General features: G+C 43.3%; 1 protein-coding gene across 1 annotated transcript in view; it reads left to right on the plus strand.

The window, feature by feature from the left end:
* NUAK1 (NUAK family kinase 1) overlaps positions 1-17,933 on the plus strand; it is a 50,401-nt gene extending 32,468 nt beyond the window's left edge. Inside the window, exons 3-7 of the mRNA XM_074581026.1 lie at positions 3,660-3,811; positions 5,105-5,170; positions 12,188-12,307; positions 12,609-12,741; positions 13,827-17,933. Of these exons, the coding sequence (XP_074437127.1) occupies positions 3,660-3,811; positions 5,105-5,170; positions 12,188-12,307; positions 12,609-12,741; positions 13,827-14,980 (1,625 nt within the window). The 3' untranslated portion in view covers positions 14,981-17,933. The remainder of the gene's footprint in view (positions 1-3,659; positions 3,812-5,104; positions 5,171-12,187; positions 12,308-12,608; positions 12,742-13,826) is intronic.
* The last annotated feature ends 859 nt before the right edge of the window (positions 17,934-18,792 follow it).

Consider the following 18,792-nt stretch of genomic DNA (forward strand, 5'->3'; position numbering starts at 1 on the left):
TGTTTGCAGAGTATCGGTGGTTTGAAAGAAGCAAGAGCAGCCCCACCTTTCTTATACATAACCTCCCTCCTTCCCTTGACCTTGGTCAGGGTTGAGGAGCAGGCTTGTACGAGACGGCCATCCCATCAGTAGCAAGCTGCAGGGTGCAGTGTCCTACCGAAGCCGTGTTTCTCCATCGTCAGTAACTGCAGCCGGGGTTCAGGCACACATCTAGGCGGGGGTGAGTTTCGGAATGAATATGCAGTAGGATGGCAGGTAATAAATCATCTGCAACGAAAACAAAGAGTGAACCAAGCAGTCCCAGAAGCTATATGGAGGCAATCCGTCCGTCATCAGCCCGCAGGTTACGGCCCAGGTGTTAACAGGGCAGTATATTTATTACCTCATTATATTTGCAGTAAGTCAATCCAGCCTTTAATTAATGCCCTTCTGTCTTCTCCCAGCCCTTGGCCACAATGCTTTCTTGGAGCATATGTTTATAAAACTACATACTGTGCTCAGAAGGGAAATTCAGAAGTGTCTGTATGAAGCCTGCCTGGCACCCGAACTGCTGCTGTGAAAATTCATGGTGTACATGGCTGATAGTCTGAAACTTGCCAGAATACGACATTGTCACGTGCCTGATTGTTTTGACCACTAAATTCCTCCTTAAGATTGTGTGTGTGTGTAGACATAAATCCTCCTGCCTTTCCACTCCCTATTCCTTCAGTGGCAGCTCCCATTTAAGACATTTTTGTCTGCTGTTCAGTTTCCTCTCCGCAGGAACATAGCTGCGTGCCCTCTCTTGAGATTCAGCTGATACAATGGAGGTGCTCTAAACTGCAATATGCAGTTGTAAAAAAGTACCTCCCACCTCCCTGGAAAAAAAAAAAAAGATTAAAAAGATTCTCCATTCACCCTGCTCCTCAGTGAAGAGATAAATTGCTGTTCGATTCTGTAATCGCTCAGCTATGATGATGCTGAGGTGGCCTCTGTAATGTCATCTAAGGCCAAGGGTAGTGTCCTTCTCATAATGCTCCCTCGTGAAGAAAAAGATGTGCCAATTTGACCTGAGTGTGCTGGTAAACTGAAACCCAAATATGAGTTACTGGGTGCTTCTATTCTCATTGATTCTAGTGCAGTTTTGTGACAAAAATTCAAAATTTGGAACAGTGATTTATGCTTTCCTAAGTTCAATTTTAAGGTATTGTCTCAGTTTCCTAGAAGGTATAAGAGAAAATTTGAAATGGAAAGTACCTTTAAATGCACATTCCTCCACACCAAGTGCTTTCTGTTTCATTTTCCATAGAAATGCAGGAAAATATGTCTGCATCAGAACTTGTATTAAAATGGCAAATTTTAGTCCAGAAAAACTAGATTTTGGAATTTAAAACTCCAGAATGTCAAGGCTGATTTGAGAAAGCTCTCATGACTGGGTGCTGAAAGCAAAACTTAAAACACCGTCTGGAAGAATGCTCCATTGTAGCGGGGCTGTTATTGCTGTTATTGTCATCAGCAGCACTGAGCACCTGGTAGGGGAGCGGGGCGGGAAGAGCCGAGGGCCCTTTCGCCCCCATCTCTGCCCCTCTGGTGAGGCAAACGTCCCCCGAGGTCAGGGTGGTCCTCGGCTGGTACTGCTCGGAGTGTGCTCTCGCGTGAGAGTCCGCTGAGAGTGGTGCCACGTGGCGACTTTACCTCTGTGTGCATGATATAATAACCCCGAACTCATTGAATCAGCTGAGTTTTTTGGGCAGGGGGCTGTTGGCGTTGTTTTGTTTTGTGTTGTGGTTTTTGGGGTTTTTTAATCAAGTCACTTAAATAAGAGCATTTTTAGTTATTTGTTTCAGCTTACTGAAACTTATTTCTTTTTGCCTTCCTAAACAACCCTGTATCTAACAAGCTTTTCCAAGCTTAGAAAAACAAGTATGTGCATTACTGCTTTACTAGTAACACATCGCAGCACTTCCCTATGTGACACGGGGCATGTTCAGTTTTTCCCAGACAATATCAGTCTGTCATTCTTGGAGAGGATACTGTAAGTATAATCCATCCAGAGACCGCTCTTCCAGTTTCCGAAGTTTATTGCTAATGAGGATGCATATAGGATGTAATCACTGGCAGGAGCCTCTGCTTCGGGGTACAGTGAGGCCAGCAGACAAGCGAGCGGCCAATTTCAGCTGGCTGTTCGCTCTCCCTTTTATCAGAGCTGTTTGGCTGGGGTTCAGGGGTGTTAGAGGGAACTGCAGAGGCTTTGGCTTGTAGAGTTGAGTGACAAGGTGTGAGAGGACATGAGACAAAGCCTAAAAGCAGCAAATATCTGCATGGTGAGAAGAGGCCGCTTCACATTTCACTGCAAATGTTGAAGGTTGGGTTTTTTTGTTGTTGTGTTTTGTTTTGTGTTTTTTTTAAACAACACTAAGGACTACTAGCTGAGCTTTACTGAAGAGATACAGGAAGGCATCATTACAGAAGGGCTGGACAAAACTATGATCCGTTTGTAATAACCTCTGCAACCTCATTAACTTGCATATGCTTTGCTGCCAGTGTGACCTGGCCTCAGCAGGCTGCTGCCACAGATAAAAAGAGAAGGAAAATCACCATGTTTTAATAGGAGCAGTGGTTATTTATGGCAGGTGCCGGAAGTTTCCAGTGGGTTGCAGAGGATTTTCAGTGTCAGAAAGGAAAGACTGTTTAGCAGCCAGGGCATTATGGCAATTCGAGACTACTCACAGCCTGCTTTACTAGATTAAGTGTTCAGTTATCTGCAACTCCCAGTGAAGTCCTTGACAGCATGTGGCACGGAATACCCTCAGCCCCAAAGAATAGTCAAGTTGTGACGTGTATTAGATGAATGTTCCTTGCACTGCTTACGTGAGAGTTGGGCATTGCTGCCAGCTCTGCGCAAGTGGCAAAGGACGTATCTACAGTATGCAACGGGACATGTGGAGGAGGCAGGAGATAAGTAAGCTTGAGGATGGGTTGGGTGCATGAGATGGGGTGCAGAGCCATACTGACAAGAGCTGTACAGCTCTGGAGATGTTGCAGCCACTGCTAGCTCACGTGTCCGTGCTCACCATGCTGTTGCATATAGTTGGGCTGGAAGAGGATGCATGCATCAATTGACTTGTTGGATTTTGATGGTAGGTGAAAGCCAACCAACAGTCATTATAAGCCAAATGTCAATTCTGTATCAGCCAGTTATTGAAGACAGGGTTTATTATGCCTTCTATTAACCCATTCCAAATGATGTGATAGGTCATGTTTCCTTCAGTCCTCTGGCTTCAAGAGGACTACTGGTAAGAGACAGTCCCTGTTGGAGCTGGGGTTGGCATTCAGATGTCGCTGGCACAAGTGTCCACCTTACCACATTCGGATCAAGTTGACTTTGCCATCCTGTGACCCCATATATAGAGGCAAAGACCTTCTTTCATGTAGCCATATGAAAGTGAAGATAGCCTCAACTTCCTTCTCTTGGTCTGAAATGTTGTAATTTTCCTCTGGAAAAAACTGGCTTTGGAGCTTGCTTTTTGCAGTGGTGTTGGTAGTACATCTCTCCAGGCTGCAGTGATGACATAGGATGTGTTCAGTTATCCTAAGTCTTCTTCACCCTTTAAAGTGTCAGTTATCAAATTTATTGAATCAACTGTGGTGTGTTTTTTTTTTTCTTTTATCCTGTGCAGTGTTTGAAAATAAAGATAAGATTGTGATCATCATGGAGTATGCAAGTAAAGGAGAGTTGTATGATTACATCAGTGAGAGGCGGCGATTGAGCGAAAGAGAGACAAGACACTTCTTTCGACAAATAGTCTCTGCTGTACATCACTGCCACAAGGTGAGCAAAGGATTTGATATTGAAAAATGCTATTTGAAGGCTGAGTAGTGGCTTATATATTTCAAAGCATGTCTGAGGCAACAGCATTCATTATTAAGTATGACAGCATGTGATTATATCAGCACAACTTTCATTAAAAGTGCTGCAGTAGTTCACTGCCTGTTTTTAAAGACTAAGGATGTTTTCCTGTGTTATGGCAGTTAGCAGCCACTCCCTTACATTAGCCCTACATTGCATTTTTGCCTTGGAAATAATTCTCCTGACATAAAAAAAAAATAAAATTAACACCATAAACTGGAAAAGGAATCCCATAGAACTTCTACAACATTAATATTAATGGATTCAAGTGAACTATAGTTTTCAATTCGAATATGCAAGTGAACAACTTTAGAATAGGAGATAAAATATATGAAAGAAAAAAGCCAAGAGAAAGGTATGAATGTTCATGCATGAGCTTTAGCATGTACTCATTCTGGATAGGCAAAACTAACTTTTCCAGATGTAGCGGAAGCACTAGAAAGATACCCTTTGCTAATGACTTTATCCATCATGGTACCCACTAGAATGACAATTTAAGAAATTAAACCCAAGGTAGGTGACTGGGTCTCATCGTGGACCTTTTATCCTTGCTAACGAACGAACTGCATAGAGCCGAAACTTGCATGAGGCTGAGAGCATTGAACGGCTAACACAATTTTTTGTTTCAATTCTTAAACACTTTAATCTCCACTTGAATTCTGATAAACAAGGGCAGTTCTCAAAGTCCTCACTGCGCAGCGCTGAAAAGCTGCAGCGCCCTTCCCTCTGCAGTTATTTTTTCCCAAATTTCTTTAAAGAAGGCCCTGACCTAAACCCAGCTTGTTTGCTTCCATCCCTAACATTTACAGTCCTTTAGGATTATAACTCCCCTGATCCACGTGGCTGCACATTGGAGGAACGAGGGCTTTTGTAAGGACTAACGTCATTGACAGATATTGTTTTCTGGTGCCTGGGAAGAATATATTGCTTTCACGCAGTGGGGCAGGATCCGGGCTGGAATTAAGTTCTGAAAAGACACCCCCCAGCCCCCCTGCTGTTTTAGAGGCTTTGTGGGAGGACAGATTCCAGTCATTCTTCCCTTAACCACACACCAAGTGACTAATACATCGCCTGTCACTAGTCACTGGGCCGTGAGTGTTATGACAGTGAAATCAGCCCTGAAATGAAGATGCAAAGACCACCCTGCCAGCTCACCTTTAATTTTCCCAATATTTTCTCATGTTCTCCCCCCTGTTTTTTTCTTCCTTGTTTCAGAACGGTGTTGTCCACAGGGACCTAAAATTGGAAAACATCCTTCTTGATGACAATTTTAATATTAAGGTAGGATTCTTATTCTCAGCTTCTCAGAATGGATTTGCATGTTTTGTAAAATTTTTATCCAAGGTATTAGAAAAGCCAGTGTTATGGCAACAGCTGCTAAGCAACAGCATCTGGCAAGAGGCTCAGGGGTTTCGGAGGCTGGGGAAAGAGCACCAGTGGTGACGAGTCATACACGCTAAATGAAGCTTTGCATAATTTGGGGGAGAAGGCCCTGTCCTGCCACCCAAGGTCCATGATTCCCAAAGCAGTATCTATATACTGGTAGGAAACTGCAGAGTATTTCGTGCAGTCGGGTTTATTGTACGAATTATATTATTGCTGGCTGCTGCTGGGGCTAGGAAAAAACTCTTCTGGTTTACAGGGTTCAAGTGCCTCCTACAGAACACTCTGAATGTCCTTTTGATCATGGCTGGAAAATAAGCAAATAGAGTTTCAAAATAAACCTAGTAAAGCACATGTGCTTCATTAGGAAATGGCCTTGGAACTCCAGACACTAACGTATACTTTGGATAGTGATGTCAGTGATGTCATTTCCATGTCATTTCTCCCCAGTGAAAGCATGGGAATGACCTTTTTTCCCTTCTTCTTCTTTTTTTTCCTAATAGCTGTAGCACAAAGATAAATAATGCAGAGATGAGTGGAGTTTCCAGGTGGCTGAACCTGTTTCACTTGCAACTTTGCTCCTCCCTGGGTAGCTCGATGTGAGGGTGGCTGCGTGCTCTCATCTATGGGCAAACAAGCAGAGGGAGGGACACCAAAGAGTTTCTGCTGACGCTTGGGCATCTTTGCTTCATTAACAAAGTAATCGAGGAGCTCCCTGCATAGCCAAATATCTAAATAGCCTGGATCTTCATTTTGACTCCACTGAAAAGCCACAGGGCTGCACGCACTGCCTTCCGTGCTTCACGCTGGAGAGATTGTCTTCATTTTAAGCTGATGTGCAATGGAAATGGAAAGTAACATATGGTAGCTGCCATCTGTGTAACGCTGATGACAGAAGCTAACTTGGATCAACTAGTGGATTAAAGGCACATAAATATGTGGTTTCTAAAAATAGGCTTTTACAGAAGGCCCATCCAATGCAATACTTGGGTGTTTCGCTGTTAACATCCAGTCTTAGAGCGAACTTTCCCACTCCTGTTCGGACAGGGACACTGGCTGCAGCAGCCCGAGCTGTTCTCAGCAGGGCTGAAAACAAAAAGTAGCCTTTCTAGGACATTGTATACGAAACAGGCTTCCGCAGGCAGGATGACCTTTCTTTCCGCATTACACGCCAAACTATCTTCCCAGCTAATCAGAGAATTCTTGAGAGAAAAGAGGAATTTGGGGAATTTGCTAGCTGCGGTGGCCTGGATCTCCGCACTGTGGTCCTCATATGCAAAACCAATCACTTCCTCAAGCCTCCAGGGAGCTGCACTTTGTCGTAAGGCTCCGCTCCCTCCCCTGTCTCCTTTATGGGAGTCTAATCATCCTGTGGTGAGAGCAGGAGGATGGGGCAGGGACAGGGAACATGGAGGTGACCCAGGGCCTTCAGAACCACAGATGCATTTCAGCTGCCATAGCAAGTGGCACTGCTGTGGAAGAAATTTGGGTAGCCGCAACTCCCCACATCCCTTCCAATCATTTGGACATCTTTTTCTAGAAGGCTTCGTTTTCCTGAACCATGTTGTGTTTAAGCTGCAGCGTAGGTATTTTGTGTATTTCCAGCCTTTCCTCAGTTACTTCTCTGCAGACCGTAATGCATGCCTCTGAGCGGGCAAGGCTGCCTCGGCGTGGGTAGGTGGCTGCAAGCTCCCTCGTTGTCCTCTGGCAACTGTTTCCGCAAAGGGTCTTTATTTATTAGCAAGAGGCTATTTATTCCCAAGACCGAGCTTGGGAAGCAGTTGGTATTTCATACCTCTTGCTATCAATAGCGTTTGAATTTGGGTTACTTCAAGAGATAACTTTTTGCATTGTTTTCCTTTTTCGCTCTGCTCTCTTTTTTTACACCTCATGACTAAGCTGAGCTTTGAATGCTTGCTGTTAAGCACACTGCCACTATTTCTCGGATACTGAAGCTTTGAATATGTTACTGTGGTTTCTATGCTACTTGCACAGAATTTTACTTCCCACTTTTTCTTTGTTTCGCTAAATAGTAACCGTTGGCAAGGAAACACATATGGAGCTGTAAATTATTTATCAGGAGTAAATTTATCAGGTCCTCATTCTGAGAGTATTTACGTGTGGTTTATTCAGGCAGAAGAAGAGAAATATGCAGTTTGGGGTTTGGTATTGACTGACGGTTTCAAATACTCAGTGGAAGGCATTTTCTAGAAATGGAGTGATAGTCTTATCTGTACTTTCCCAGTATTTATATTTCATTCAGTGAATTACAAAGCACTTACAAAATTGGCTATTTGATTTTAAGAATGAGAAAATGAAAGGAATCTCTTTGTTCTTGGGTGCAATGTGCAGTTAAATACATGTTTCTGAAGAAGACAGTGTTCTATACATTATGATATACACGAACATGTCATAGTAATGTGAGGAAAAAATAAGATGTTGTAAAAATAGATCCATGTATAGCAACTTAAGCAGTACTTTTAGAACAGGAAATAAAGAGGGCAAGTAATCCATTAGAAATTATTATCTGACCTAGAAGGGCCCCAAGCCATTTTACATGATACTACACTAACTTGGAAACCCTTCTTAAATTTTAGCTAATTAAATGAAAGTCATGAAGGAGTGTATGGTAACATAATCATCTTTTTTAAAAAAAATTACGATAGTGAGTAAAAGTCTCTGGAGTTATATGTTGGAGTACAGCAACTACGAAATACCAGTGTCTGAAAGCTGACAGAAAATTACACATTTTGAAGAGTTCTGCAGGTCCACAGGCCAGAGGTGGAGGGTGATGAGGGGAAGAAAGTGATGTGATCTATGCTATATAATTATGTTTTTCAGGGACTTGGTGTATGCAGCAATATTTCTTACAAATTATTACTTAAAACCCCTAAAGGCAGCAAACACAAGTGAATAAAACAAGTTTCAAAACACTTGAGACTGAACATGCACGCAGATCCGTGGGGTACAAGGAGTTCATCCAGTTCATCCAGTTGATCCATTAATCAAACAGTACCTTACCTTGCTCCCCAGATATACACTCAACTATCTAGCAGAAACCCCAGTGAGAATGTATCTCCTGGGACCTAGTCTGTCTGCGGAGGTCAACAGTGGAGCACAATCCTAGAGATAAACTTCACCAAGACACTGCAGCCTCCCAGGGCAGAAAAATGTTATTTGCTTTCTTACCTTGTTCAGGGTGCCGTGTTCTTTAAAGAAATAACGTGGTGATGAAATTAGGGTTTCTGCAGCATCTACAAGCCTCTCCTTCCTCACATTCACATGCCAGCTGCTAACAGCACAGTTCACCTTAAAATTTACTCCATTCTCCTTTCAGCTGCCCGCACTTGCTGCCTTCCACCATCCAGCTGTAGGTAACTCAGAGCTGCCCCTCTGCTTGCCCCGGGTTCCCGGGGGGGGTACAGCTGCTCCCCCACCACACAGTGGCAGAGCAGCCTCTTGGTGGCATTTTCATCCCATCGAGAGGACATCATCATTCTTAATCCTAACACAGCTGGAGGTGGTCAGGGTCAGACAGGCAGCAGGGCTAAGGCAGTCCCAAAGCCCCGAAAGAGCTGCCCTGGGTTGCTGAGTTAGAAAGTGCCTTGTGGGAAGAGATTCACACCGCCTTTAGGCATCTTTCTTGCCAAGAAAGGTTGGACCAGATGATCCTTGAGGTCCCTTCCAACCTGATATTCTGTGATTCTATGATTCTGTGATTCTGTGATCTGTCTTTGGTGGTCTTCAAAAAAAGCCTTCTCCTGGTGTCATCTTCTCTTCATTGGTTTTAAAAGGACTGAGGATGCTAGCTTTTGGTTCATTGTGGGTGTGAATTTACTAGAAGAAACAGCAGTGGGGCGAGGATGTGACTGCCTCCATTTGCCCATAGCTCTTGCAGTTTTGCCTGATGAGGACCACACGTCCCCGGTGCAGCGCTGCAGCTCTCCCCTAGAGCCTAAATCCCCAAAACTGCATGCAGGGAGGTGCAGAGAAACTGCTGCCCAGTGCAGCAGCCAGGGAATTAGTGCCTCTTGCTGGTCTATCCAAATACCGTGTCCCTACCCCCAGGGACACATCTGTCGTGCAGCCTGGCACGATGGAGGGGGCCTGCTTGCTCACAGTAGGGCTGTGGCAGCTCCTGGGCTGTGAATTGCACCTAAAAAAGATGTCTAGCAGGGGTTGACGTAAACTGTATGATCAACCCCAAAGTGATAGAAGGAGAGAAGAATGCAAGTATAATAGTAACATAATCCTACTAACTGCACTTTCTCTTGAGCTGGTAAGGGGACACCAATCAGACTAACCACTAAAAACCCATGAGGGTTTCACATATACAGAGTAAGTGTATGTAATTGGGATTTACCGTGCTGGAAGTCTCACCCACTGCACATACATTTCATTTGCTTTAAGAGACCTAATTATTTCTCTATCTACAGTACAAAGAGACAGATTCTTAAGTGGGATAAAACTGTCAATTTCCATGAGTGTGAACTTCATGGAATTTATAGTCCACACTTAAACAATAAATTACATCTGGTTTACCCTAGCTAACAGTAAATATGAAACATACACCTCCTGAAGCGAGGGGAATAAAAGTCCACTTCCCCGCTCCTCCCAATTTAGGAAGTTTTTTTGACTTGATGCCTTAGTTCCATTTAAGTGCCAAGAACATGAAGTAATGTTGGCTTCTATTAATCTTGTTTTGGGGGGCATGACAGTTTTAATGGGAAAAGCTGATAAACATCAGTCTGTGAATATGGGAGTGGACTGTAACGTAAATACTCTTTTCCTGAATGGTCAAAATGAAAACATGAATGCCCAAGTCTGAGAGTTCTTAGTGTGAACAATGGTATGTGTATCCCTATATATATATTCATGCACATCCACATGCATTTTATACATTCCATGGTGTTAAGGGAATATATTTTCTTAAGGAATCACACTGTGCAGTGTTTGTCCTTGTCTTAGCTGCATCCTGAACTAAAATAAGACTCGATGACCAGCACGAAGTTTTAACACTGAAATGATCCCATTCTTCCCCTGATTGACAGGGCACACTTCATAAGGCTTAAAACCAACTTCCTGCAAGCCAGGCAGGGTGACTTGATAAGAAAGTGGAATTTAAGGCAATTAAGTGCAATCTGAGCCATGAGAATATGTTTGCAGACTGCAATTCTACACCAGCTGTTTTCAATGACATTCCAGCCATACAATGAAGATTTTACAAACCGCATTTATTTAAGGGTTGAATTTTCTGCTGTGGGTTCATAATATGCTGTTTGGGGGACTGAGTGAATTCAAACTATGAATGGACATGGTGAGATGAATTGGCATTAATGAACAGGAATCAGCTGCTCTTTGAGCAGGATATTATGAGTTGAAATTGTCAGTGGAACACCTGATATTTGCTCTGTGACTTTTATGAAAATGACATTTTCAAAATTAAGTTTATATTTTTAACATAAAAGTATCTTTATCTATATATCTATGTCTGTATCTATTCATAGATAAAGTGTGTGTATATATATTTCTATTTTGGGGTAGGGAAAGACAATCAGGAACTTCTGTCTATACTTTATCAACTTTGTTCATTTTGGTCTCAACTGTGACACTTTTAGGTGTAGCTGTAGGATTTTGGATAGCAGAGACAAAGTCTTTATGTCTCCCAAGAGTTCACTAGACGTTGCAATTAAGTGGGTCTTAACAGCGCTGATGATACACATTTTAGCAAGTGAATAATGCTGCTGGCAAATCCTTTTCTTTTCCATTCACTTTGTGTTTTTTTGAATTTTCTCTTGTGAAAATTCCTGGGATTTAATTTCTTTCTGGTAGGAAAGTCCTGAGTAAGGTGAAGAAAACCCAGAGAAAATGTTTGTCTCTTATAGGTATAAATTGATAATACCTTTTTTATGCCGATGCTTAATGTCTTTTATGGTGATAGTGGGCAGTAATAGAAGTACCTCTGGGGAAGAGAAATGTTTGTGTTTTAAACAAGATGAAAAATGAGATGTGTTGCCTTGTACTAGAGAAACAAAGGAAATGCAAAGGTTGTGGGAGTATTTAGTGTTGCCGTCCTCAGCCTTTGTTTTGTAAGAACAAGAACAGAGAATTGAAGTAAACAAAATATTTGGACCTGATCCTGCAATTCCTACATGGGCAAAATTCCCAACAGTCTCAAGGGAAGTTTTGTTTGTGTTGGGAAAGCCGGATTTGGGCCCATTGTTTCCAGTTAGGAACCAGACTTGTGTTTATTATCTCATGATAGACATCTCGTGTGCTCAGATTCCTCAGCCGGAGTCCCTGAATCTGGAAGAGTTAGCGAGTGCCTCACTTTCCCCCTCTTTCATGCGTAGCTAAGTTCCAGATGATCTCAAACATTCCTCTCTTCCGTAACGCTTAGTTTCCTGTGACACTGCGGCCTCACTCCGCCTGTTGGATTTAAAGGTCTTGGCTTTCAGCTTGCATGTGCACAATAAGAACGGTAGTACCTTCTGCTTGCTTTCCTTTGGTATTAGTGTTTAGACAAGATGAAGAGCAATCAGTGGACAGCAGGCCCGGTGCCTCCCAGCATGAGGTTGTCTTTGCAAGCATAAGCAATTCATCCAGGATAAAATTACTGACTGATGGTTGTGCAGTCAGTCGGTGACCTGTCTGTGAATGGAACCAAAGCGTCCTTGTTCCTCATCTGGAGGATTTTACCTGGGGACCCTTCTCCTACTCTGAATGGTCTTTGAAGAAAAAAGTAAAAAAAAATAATAGAATAATGGGTTGACAGGGGAACTTGAGAGATTATCTACATCAAGATCCCTGCCATACAGCAGGGTCAAATATAGCGAAGTCCTTCCTGATAGAGGATTTTCTGTTGCATTAAGATATTGTTAATACTACAAATGCCTTGTGCAATTCTGTTTGCAGATTGCTGATTTTGGACTCTCCAACCTTTATCACAAAGACAAGTTTCTGCAGACCTTTTGCGGAAGCCCACTCTATGCTTCCCCTGAAATAGTTAATGGACGACCTTACAGAGGCCCAGAGGTAAGAAGGGTCAGTTTTTAGAGGTGGTATGGGGATGTCTTTGATGGTAATGTTCTTGAGGGTTAGTCTTAATGCTAGTGTTGCCACATGTGGTCTCGCTTGGGTCTCTCCCATGTTGAAAGTTCTCAAGCTGCCTTCATTTGCTTTTGTTTGCTTTGCCTGTGGTTAGTCAGACGTTGGATACCGGTTTGCCCATCAGTAGGCGCAGCTGGAGGCGATGCTGCTCTTGTGGTGCTAATGTCAGGGAGAACAGTGGGGATCAGCTTTCCTGGGCTTCACACGCATTGTCTCTGTATTACAGGTTGACAGCTGGGCCCTTGGTGTATTGCTTTACACTCTGGTTTATGGAACGATGCCCTTTGATGGCTTCGATCACAAAAATCTCATCAGGCAGATCAGCAGTGGAGAATATCGTGAGCCAACACAGACCTCAGGTATAAAAAAGGAGTGAGGGCTGAGTACTGAGCTGACAGGAGTTCAGAATGGAGGGTTTGCCCAGCCCCTTCCAGCATGTTTTGGTGTCATATTAGAATGACGAAGAAAAAAAATCTCTCGTTCCCCTACTGACTTCATCTGCTATCAATTCCCATCTGGGTACAGAATTTACCAAAAGCCCTTTTGAAATGAAAGTTTTATAGCACATATATTTTACTGCCTTGGGGAAGCTGTAACAGGCTCTTTTAACTAGATGTATGACAGTGGAAGGTCTGTTAGCTATTGCAAGTGGAATTGTTCAGACAAGCTGTAAACCGATACAGCATACTGGTACAGATCAGTCCTCTAACTACACTGTGGTATATCACAAGCAGAGAGAAGACGAATGGTCAGAGCGACACAGTCTCTTACCCGAGAAGGCAGGCCAAAATCTGAGTTAATGCCAGTATGTTTGCGTTTACTTCTACTTAGAGGAGAACACGTTAACCAGTCACCTGACAGAAGAGCATCAACCAAGTCTGGGTGATTGATTATAATGGCTCTTTCCAGCCTTAAACATCTATGTATATATAATATTTAAATGAATATTTATCTTGGATCATTTGTTTGCCATCCCTTTCAGTTTTCTGCCTTCTTGCTCTCTTTATGAAAATATACCTTTAAAATATACGTAAGACTACGCTGTTTATGGAAAAAGTAAATACAAAATCAATAATGTGTAGATCGTTTAAAATATCCTAATTCCCCTTTGTTTTCCTCTAAGTTTTGTGATTATTAGAGTTGATAGGTTGGTGACTTCCTTCACTAATATGGAACTATTCACTGACTAATATGGTACAAATATTAATTTCTTTGGTAACCCAGAGTACATTTCCCAGAGTGAATAATTTTCTTTTGATCAGAAGTAGTTCTCAAATGCATTTTCAGATATGGACTGATGCCCAAAGCATTGACCCCTTTCAGTTATTCTGTAGTAAGAAGCAATATTTTTGCTCATTTGACTAGCTTCACATTTCAACTTTAAACTGAGAAAACCAAGAGTGCACATATTCTAAATATCGTATGTTCCATTCTTTGTCCATAGATGCTCGTGGTCTTATCCGATGGATGCTGATGGTAAACCCTGAACGCCGAGCAACCATTGAAGACATCGCCAACCACTGGTGGGTTAACTGGGGCTACAAGAGTAGTGTTTGTGACTGTGATGCTATGAGGGACTCTGAGTCCCCATTGCTGGCAAGGTTCATTGATTGGCATCACCGATCTACTGGCCTCCAACCAGAGACTGATACCAAAATGAAGTGCCTTTCTAAGCCCAAAGGTCCTGAGGTCACACTAGAGAGACAGAGGTCTCTGAAAAAATCAAAAAAGGAAAATGACATTGCACAGTCCATCCAGGAAGGAGGAGCTGAAAATGCATCCAAACCCACCTCCAAGAGACCCAAAGGCATCCTGAAGAAAAGGAGCAACAGTGAACATCGATCTCACAGTGCAGGTTTCATCGAAGGAGTGGTCAGCCCAGTGTTACCCTCTGCTTTTAAGCTGGAGCAAGAGTTGTGTAGGACTGGCGTAGCCATTAAAAGTGTTGTGGAGGGAGAGGTAGTGGGCAAATATGGCACTAAGCAGTCTTCACTAATGCCAAAAAAAGGAATCTTAAAGAAGACTCAGCAGAGGGAGTCCGGCTATTACTCCTCTCCAGAACGAAGTGAATCTTCTGAACTCTTGGACAATAATGATGAGACAGTAAACAGTGACACTTCTCCAGGGGTCACAGAGCCATCCAGAAATGGGTCTTACAGCCATTCCTGCAGGCGTAAGGGCATCTTGAAACATAACAGCAAGTATTCTACCAGCAGCACTGAATCTGCTTTGATTAGCCCTGACACACCAACGCTGGAGGCCATGGAAGAAGTTGTCCTGCCTGGGGATGCATTACCTCGAAGTTACAGTCGTCCTTCCAGCGTGATTAGTGATGACAGTATTTTGTCCAGTGACTCCTTTGATTTGCTGGATTTGCAAGAGAACAGGCCAAACAGACAGCGGATACGGAGCTGTGTCTCTGCTGAAAATTTCCTCCAGATCCAAGACTTCGAAGGACTTCAGAACCGCCCACGGCCACAGTATCTAAAACGTTATCGCAACCGTCTGGGGGACAGCAGTTTTTCCCTTCTCACAGACATGGATGATGTGACTCAGGTCTACAAGAAAGCCCTGGAGATCTGCAACAAGCTCAACTAGCAGAGGGAAGATGGAAAGGGAGGGAAGGGAGTATTTCTGTGTACCTTTATGATGGAGTAAGCCAAGTCACTGATTTGCTGACAATGGCAAGTTTTGCTTCAAAGGACCTGACTATACCTACTAAGCTGAACTCCTAGTAAAGTAGCCCCAAAGCCATCTCACACTTCTCATAATTTTGTGTCCTCAGAATATTACCTACCTTACCAGAGCAAAACCTTTGGTCTTTGTATATGTGATGTAAGCACATCAGGATCTAGCAGACCAAAGCATCAAGATTTAATGGCTCAGAGTCAAAGCTAGACAGAATTAAAACTGGAAGTGAGGGACACATGTTTTGAGAGGTTTGTAATTCATATTAGATTAGCTTTATCGAGAGATGAGTTGAATTCTTCAAGTCAATTTTCGATGTCTTTTAGAAAGAGAACCTTTATTTTCCCCTGAAGTTATTCATCTGGGTACGGGCATTGCACATTGGGAATCTTTAGCTTGCATTATGCAGGAGGCCAGGCTAGGTGGTCACCATGGTCCCTTCCACTGGGGTCACCTGAGGGGTTCTGAACGCATTCTGGGACAGACAATTTGAGAGACTCACCCCAGAATAACCTCACGTGGTGTATGTGGACAAGTGGTGGAGCAGGCATTCAGATCTGGCCTCTCCCACAGCCGTTGCTCTTCAGGGAGCAGGAGGCCCTAAAATTGTTTCCGACTACCGCTCATACCAGCAAAAACAGTCACAGAAATTATAAAGGGAACTGAAAGGAATGGATGTTATCAGCAGCTAAATGACCTTGTAAGGCATTTCAACCCATGTGTTCAATTTGTCACTCTTTCAAAATGGCCAGCCAGATGAATGCCCAGACAAAGATGGATCTAACAAAGGGTCTCAAGGGTTAACTGACTCTCCAATCTAGAGTTCAGTCGCTGTCAGCAAATGGTGCCACCTTGCCGTTAGCTTGTAGTATTTGAGGGTGACAGGTAGTTTGCGACCAGAACGTTAGATAAGGAAAAGGTTGTAGCATGTAGGAAATGGATAGAGGTCAGAAAGTTAGTGGGAAGATGCCTTTCTCCAAATGAAAATGTTTCTAGGTAGGTAGTAATGGAACAGAAAGAACTGAGCAATGAAATGATAATGGTAGATTTGATAACAGAGTTTGCGTAAAATTGCAGGCCTCTCTCTTTATAGTGTGGCTGGTACTGCGTGTGCAATGGTACCAGTTTGAAAAAAAAACCGAGAAGGATTTGTGTTTGTGTTCTCAGACATATCTAACTATTCAGACTGAAGGCTTCAACTCCCATAAAGGTACCACATGGGTCTACTGGATTACCTGAATGTAAGCCTACGTCAGAAAGGCACTGTGTGTTTGACGGGCCTGGGCAAACTGGAATCTTCAGGCTCATTTCAGTCTCATTTCCGTGAGCACATAGCCCCTGGCTTTCTTGGAGGTGCACTGGTGCAAATAAGTGGCAGGTTTCAGCCTATGATGTCAGATGATCCACAGCTGCAAAATTTAATGTCTACACGCATAGCCAGAGCAGAGGAGCACGGGGCAAGCTCTGTTCTCACTCCTGCCCTGTAACTGGAAATGAAAGCAGAATTTGGCCCACTGTGTCCCAAATCCTAGAGATCAGACAGAAATGGAATAGAGTTCCTCTGGCGATTCCCTGGAAACTGGGGATAACCCCCTAAATCATTGGCATCTGGGGCAGGGAGCTATTTCACTTGCAGATTCCTTGTTCAGTGTATCATGGTACTCAAGTCTGCCGGTTCCTCCTAAAAATCAACTGGGCTACCTAGCAGAAAGATGAATGAGCTTGAATTTCCTAGATCAGTTAATCTGCCTCTACGGAAAACCTTTACTTATTGTGAAACACTGGACCAAATTTGGCCCTGGAGTACGCGGCATCAATACCATGAAATCTATGAGAGATGTGCTCTCAGGCAGTCAAGTGAAATGTGGCTCATTGTCCATTTGCTCAGGAAGGGCACCTGCAGGTCATTTCCCTACAGATGTGTACCTCTCTGTATGATGTTCAGACATCCCATCTTCTCACAGGCCCTGCATGCGCTCTTTTAGCCCATCCCAAATGAACGCCCCATTTTGCAGTGTATTGAGTTGACAAGTTTGCTGTGGTGCATTTTAAAACAACTCGTCATAGTCTCCACGGCCTTTCTGAAACAAGGGTGTGCTTTGCAGCCGCGGCTTTTAACTCGTGCCCCGGAGCATGAGAGCCAGATCCTCAGCTGGTGTAAATCAGCGCTGTCCCCTTGACATGACGGAGCATCATTTTGGTGGGGTTACGCTGATTGACACCTTCCCTGCTGATCTGGCGCTAAACCTTGAATGGATTTATAGAGGTTTCAGGACGAAGGGAAGGGAACTCAGCCGGCCGTGGCAGGGAAGTGAGGAGCACCCCAAAAGCTCGTATCTCCCGAGGCTTTTGCCCAGGCCTGCTTCCTTGTGTACAAATGTGAATGAGTGAGTGACTGCTTGCTGCCAAACTGGAAATGTTACGTAGGGATTTACTGGCATGTTACTGGCATGTTACATGTTTACTGGCATGTTATCATTCCTAGAAGAGAAGAAAAAAAAAACAAACTTGACTGCACATTGTTATTATTAGTGTTGTGATTTTTATTTAATTTTTTTGTAATACAAAGTTGACTTTTTTATTTGAATTTGTCTTTTTTTTTTTTTATTTATTGGTCTGAAAGCCATTTCAAAGGTATAATAATATATTTGGTGTAATTTAATTGGTGCAACATTATTTTACAGCTCCGGCCAAAATTGTTTGGTGTTATTTTTTGGGGTTTTTTTGTTTTTTTCTCCCAATCCTTGGTTGGTTTGAGCTCTACGAGGCACACAGGGGAAAACGCTGGATAATCACCCAAAGTGTTTGTATTTTTAATCTGATACTGTTTTTTATTAAATAAAATGAAATTAATGTAACTGTGAAAAGTCTCTCTTTCTCTCACCCTTTTCTTTTTCACCGTACATCAGCATAAGCCGAGGCCAAATGGTAATGAACTTGTCATGCAGAAATACAGCAGCATCTCAGCACATTGTACCAAGTTGTTTATGCAAAGCTTCTTGTCTTGTTTGTGCACTTGAATATAATGTGGGTGGCCACGGAGACTCCCGTGCTATGAAGCATTTGGCACTGCAGAGCAACCAGAGCTTTCCGCTGTAGAAATGTTTGGTGGAGAAGAATAGCTGACTGGGGTTTCTCTGCTGGAGATGAACGAGCTTTGTGGGCCAGGTGTGCTGGGGGTGAGACAAAGCAGGCTGGCCGACCAGGCCCGGCACGACTCATTTGTAGCCCGGAGGCAGATGGTCACGGTCTTTTCCCACTCTCTGACAAGGAGGAGGACAGTTTTATTAACAATTTTAATGCTCCTGTTGGTATAATTTAGGGGTTGTTTGGGCAAAAAAGACTGGTGGCCATCCACTGCTGTCAAATATGGGATGGTTTCAGGCAGATGGCTTTGAGCAGTCAACGTAGTCAGCTGGTGAGAGGGGAAAAGGGAGTCAGTTTTCATTTTTTGGAGTCCCTTTGATAACCAGAAGGTTTTAGAGTGTTTTTCTTGGAAAACAGGTGGGTATCACAGGGGAAACTGGGTGTTAGGTATGCTGTGTGTGCTGGGGACTTGTTAAAATAAAGGAAATGGTTGGCAATGTCCTAACGTTGGCTCCGAGCAAGACACCATTAAACTTCACCCTTGATGCAGCCAGCCAAGATACCTGTGGTGTACGTTCTGCTTTTTAAATTACAGGCGGTTTGGATTAGGATCCAAGGTTTGGATATCATGCAAA

This window comes from Larus michahellis, chromosome 1 (assembly GCF_964199755.1).
Source record: "Larus michahellis chromosome 1, bLarMic1.1, whole genome shotgun sequence".
Taxonomy (NCBI): domain Eukaryota; kingdom Metazoa; phylum Chordata; class Aves; order Charadriiformes; family Laridae; genus Larus; species Larus michahellis.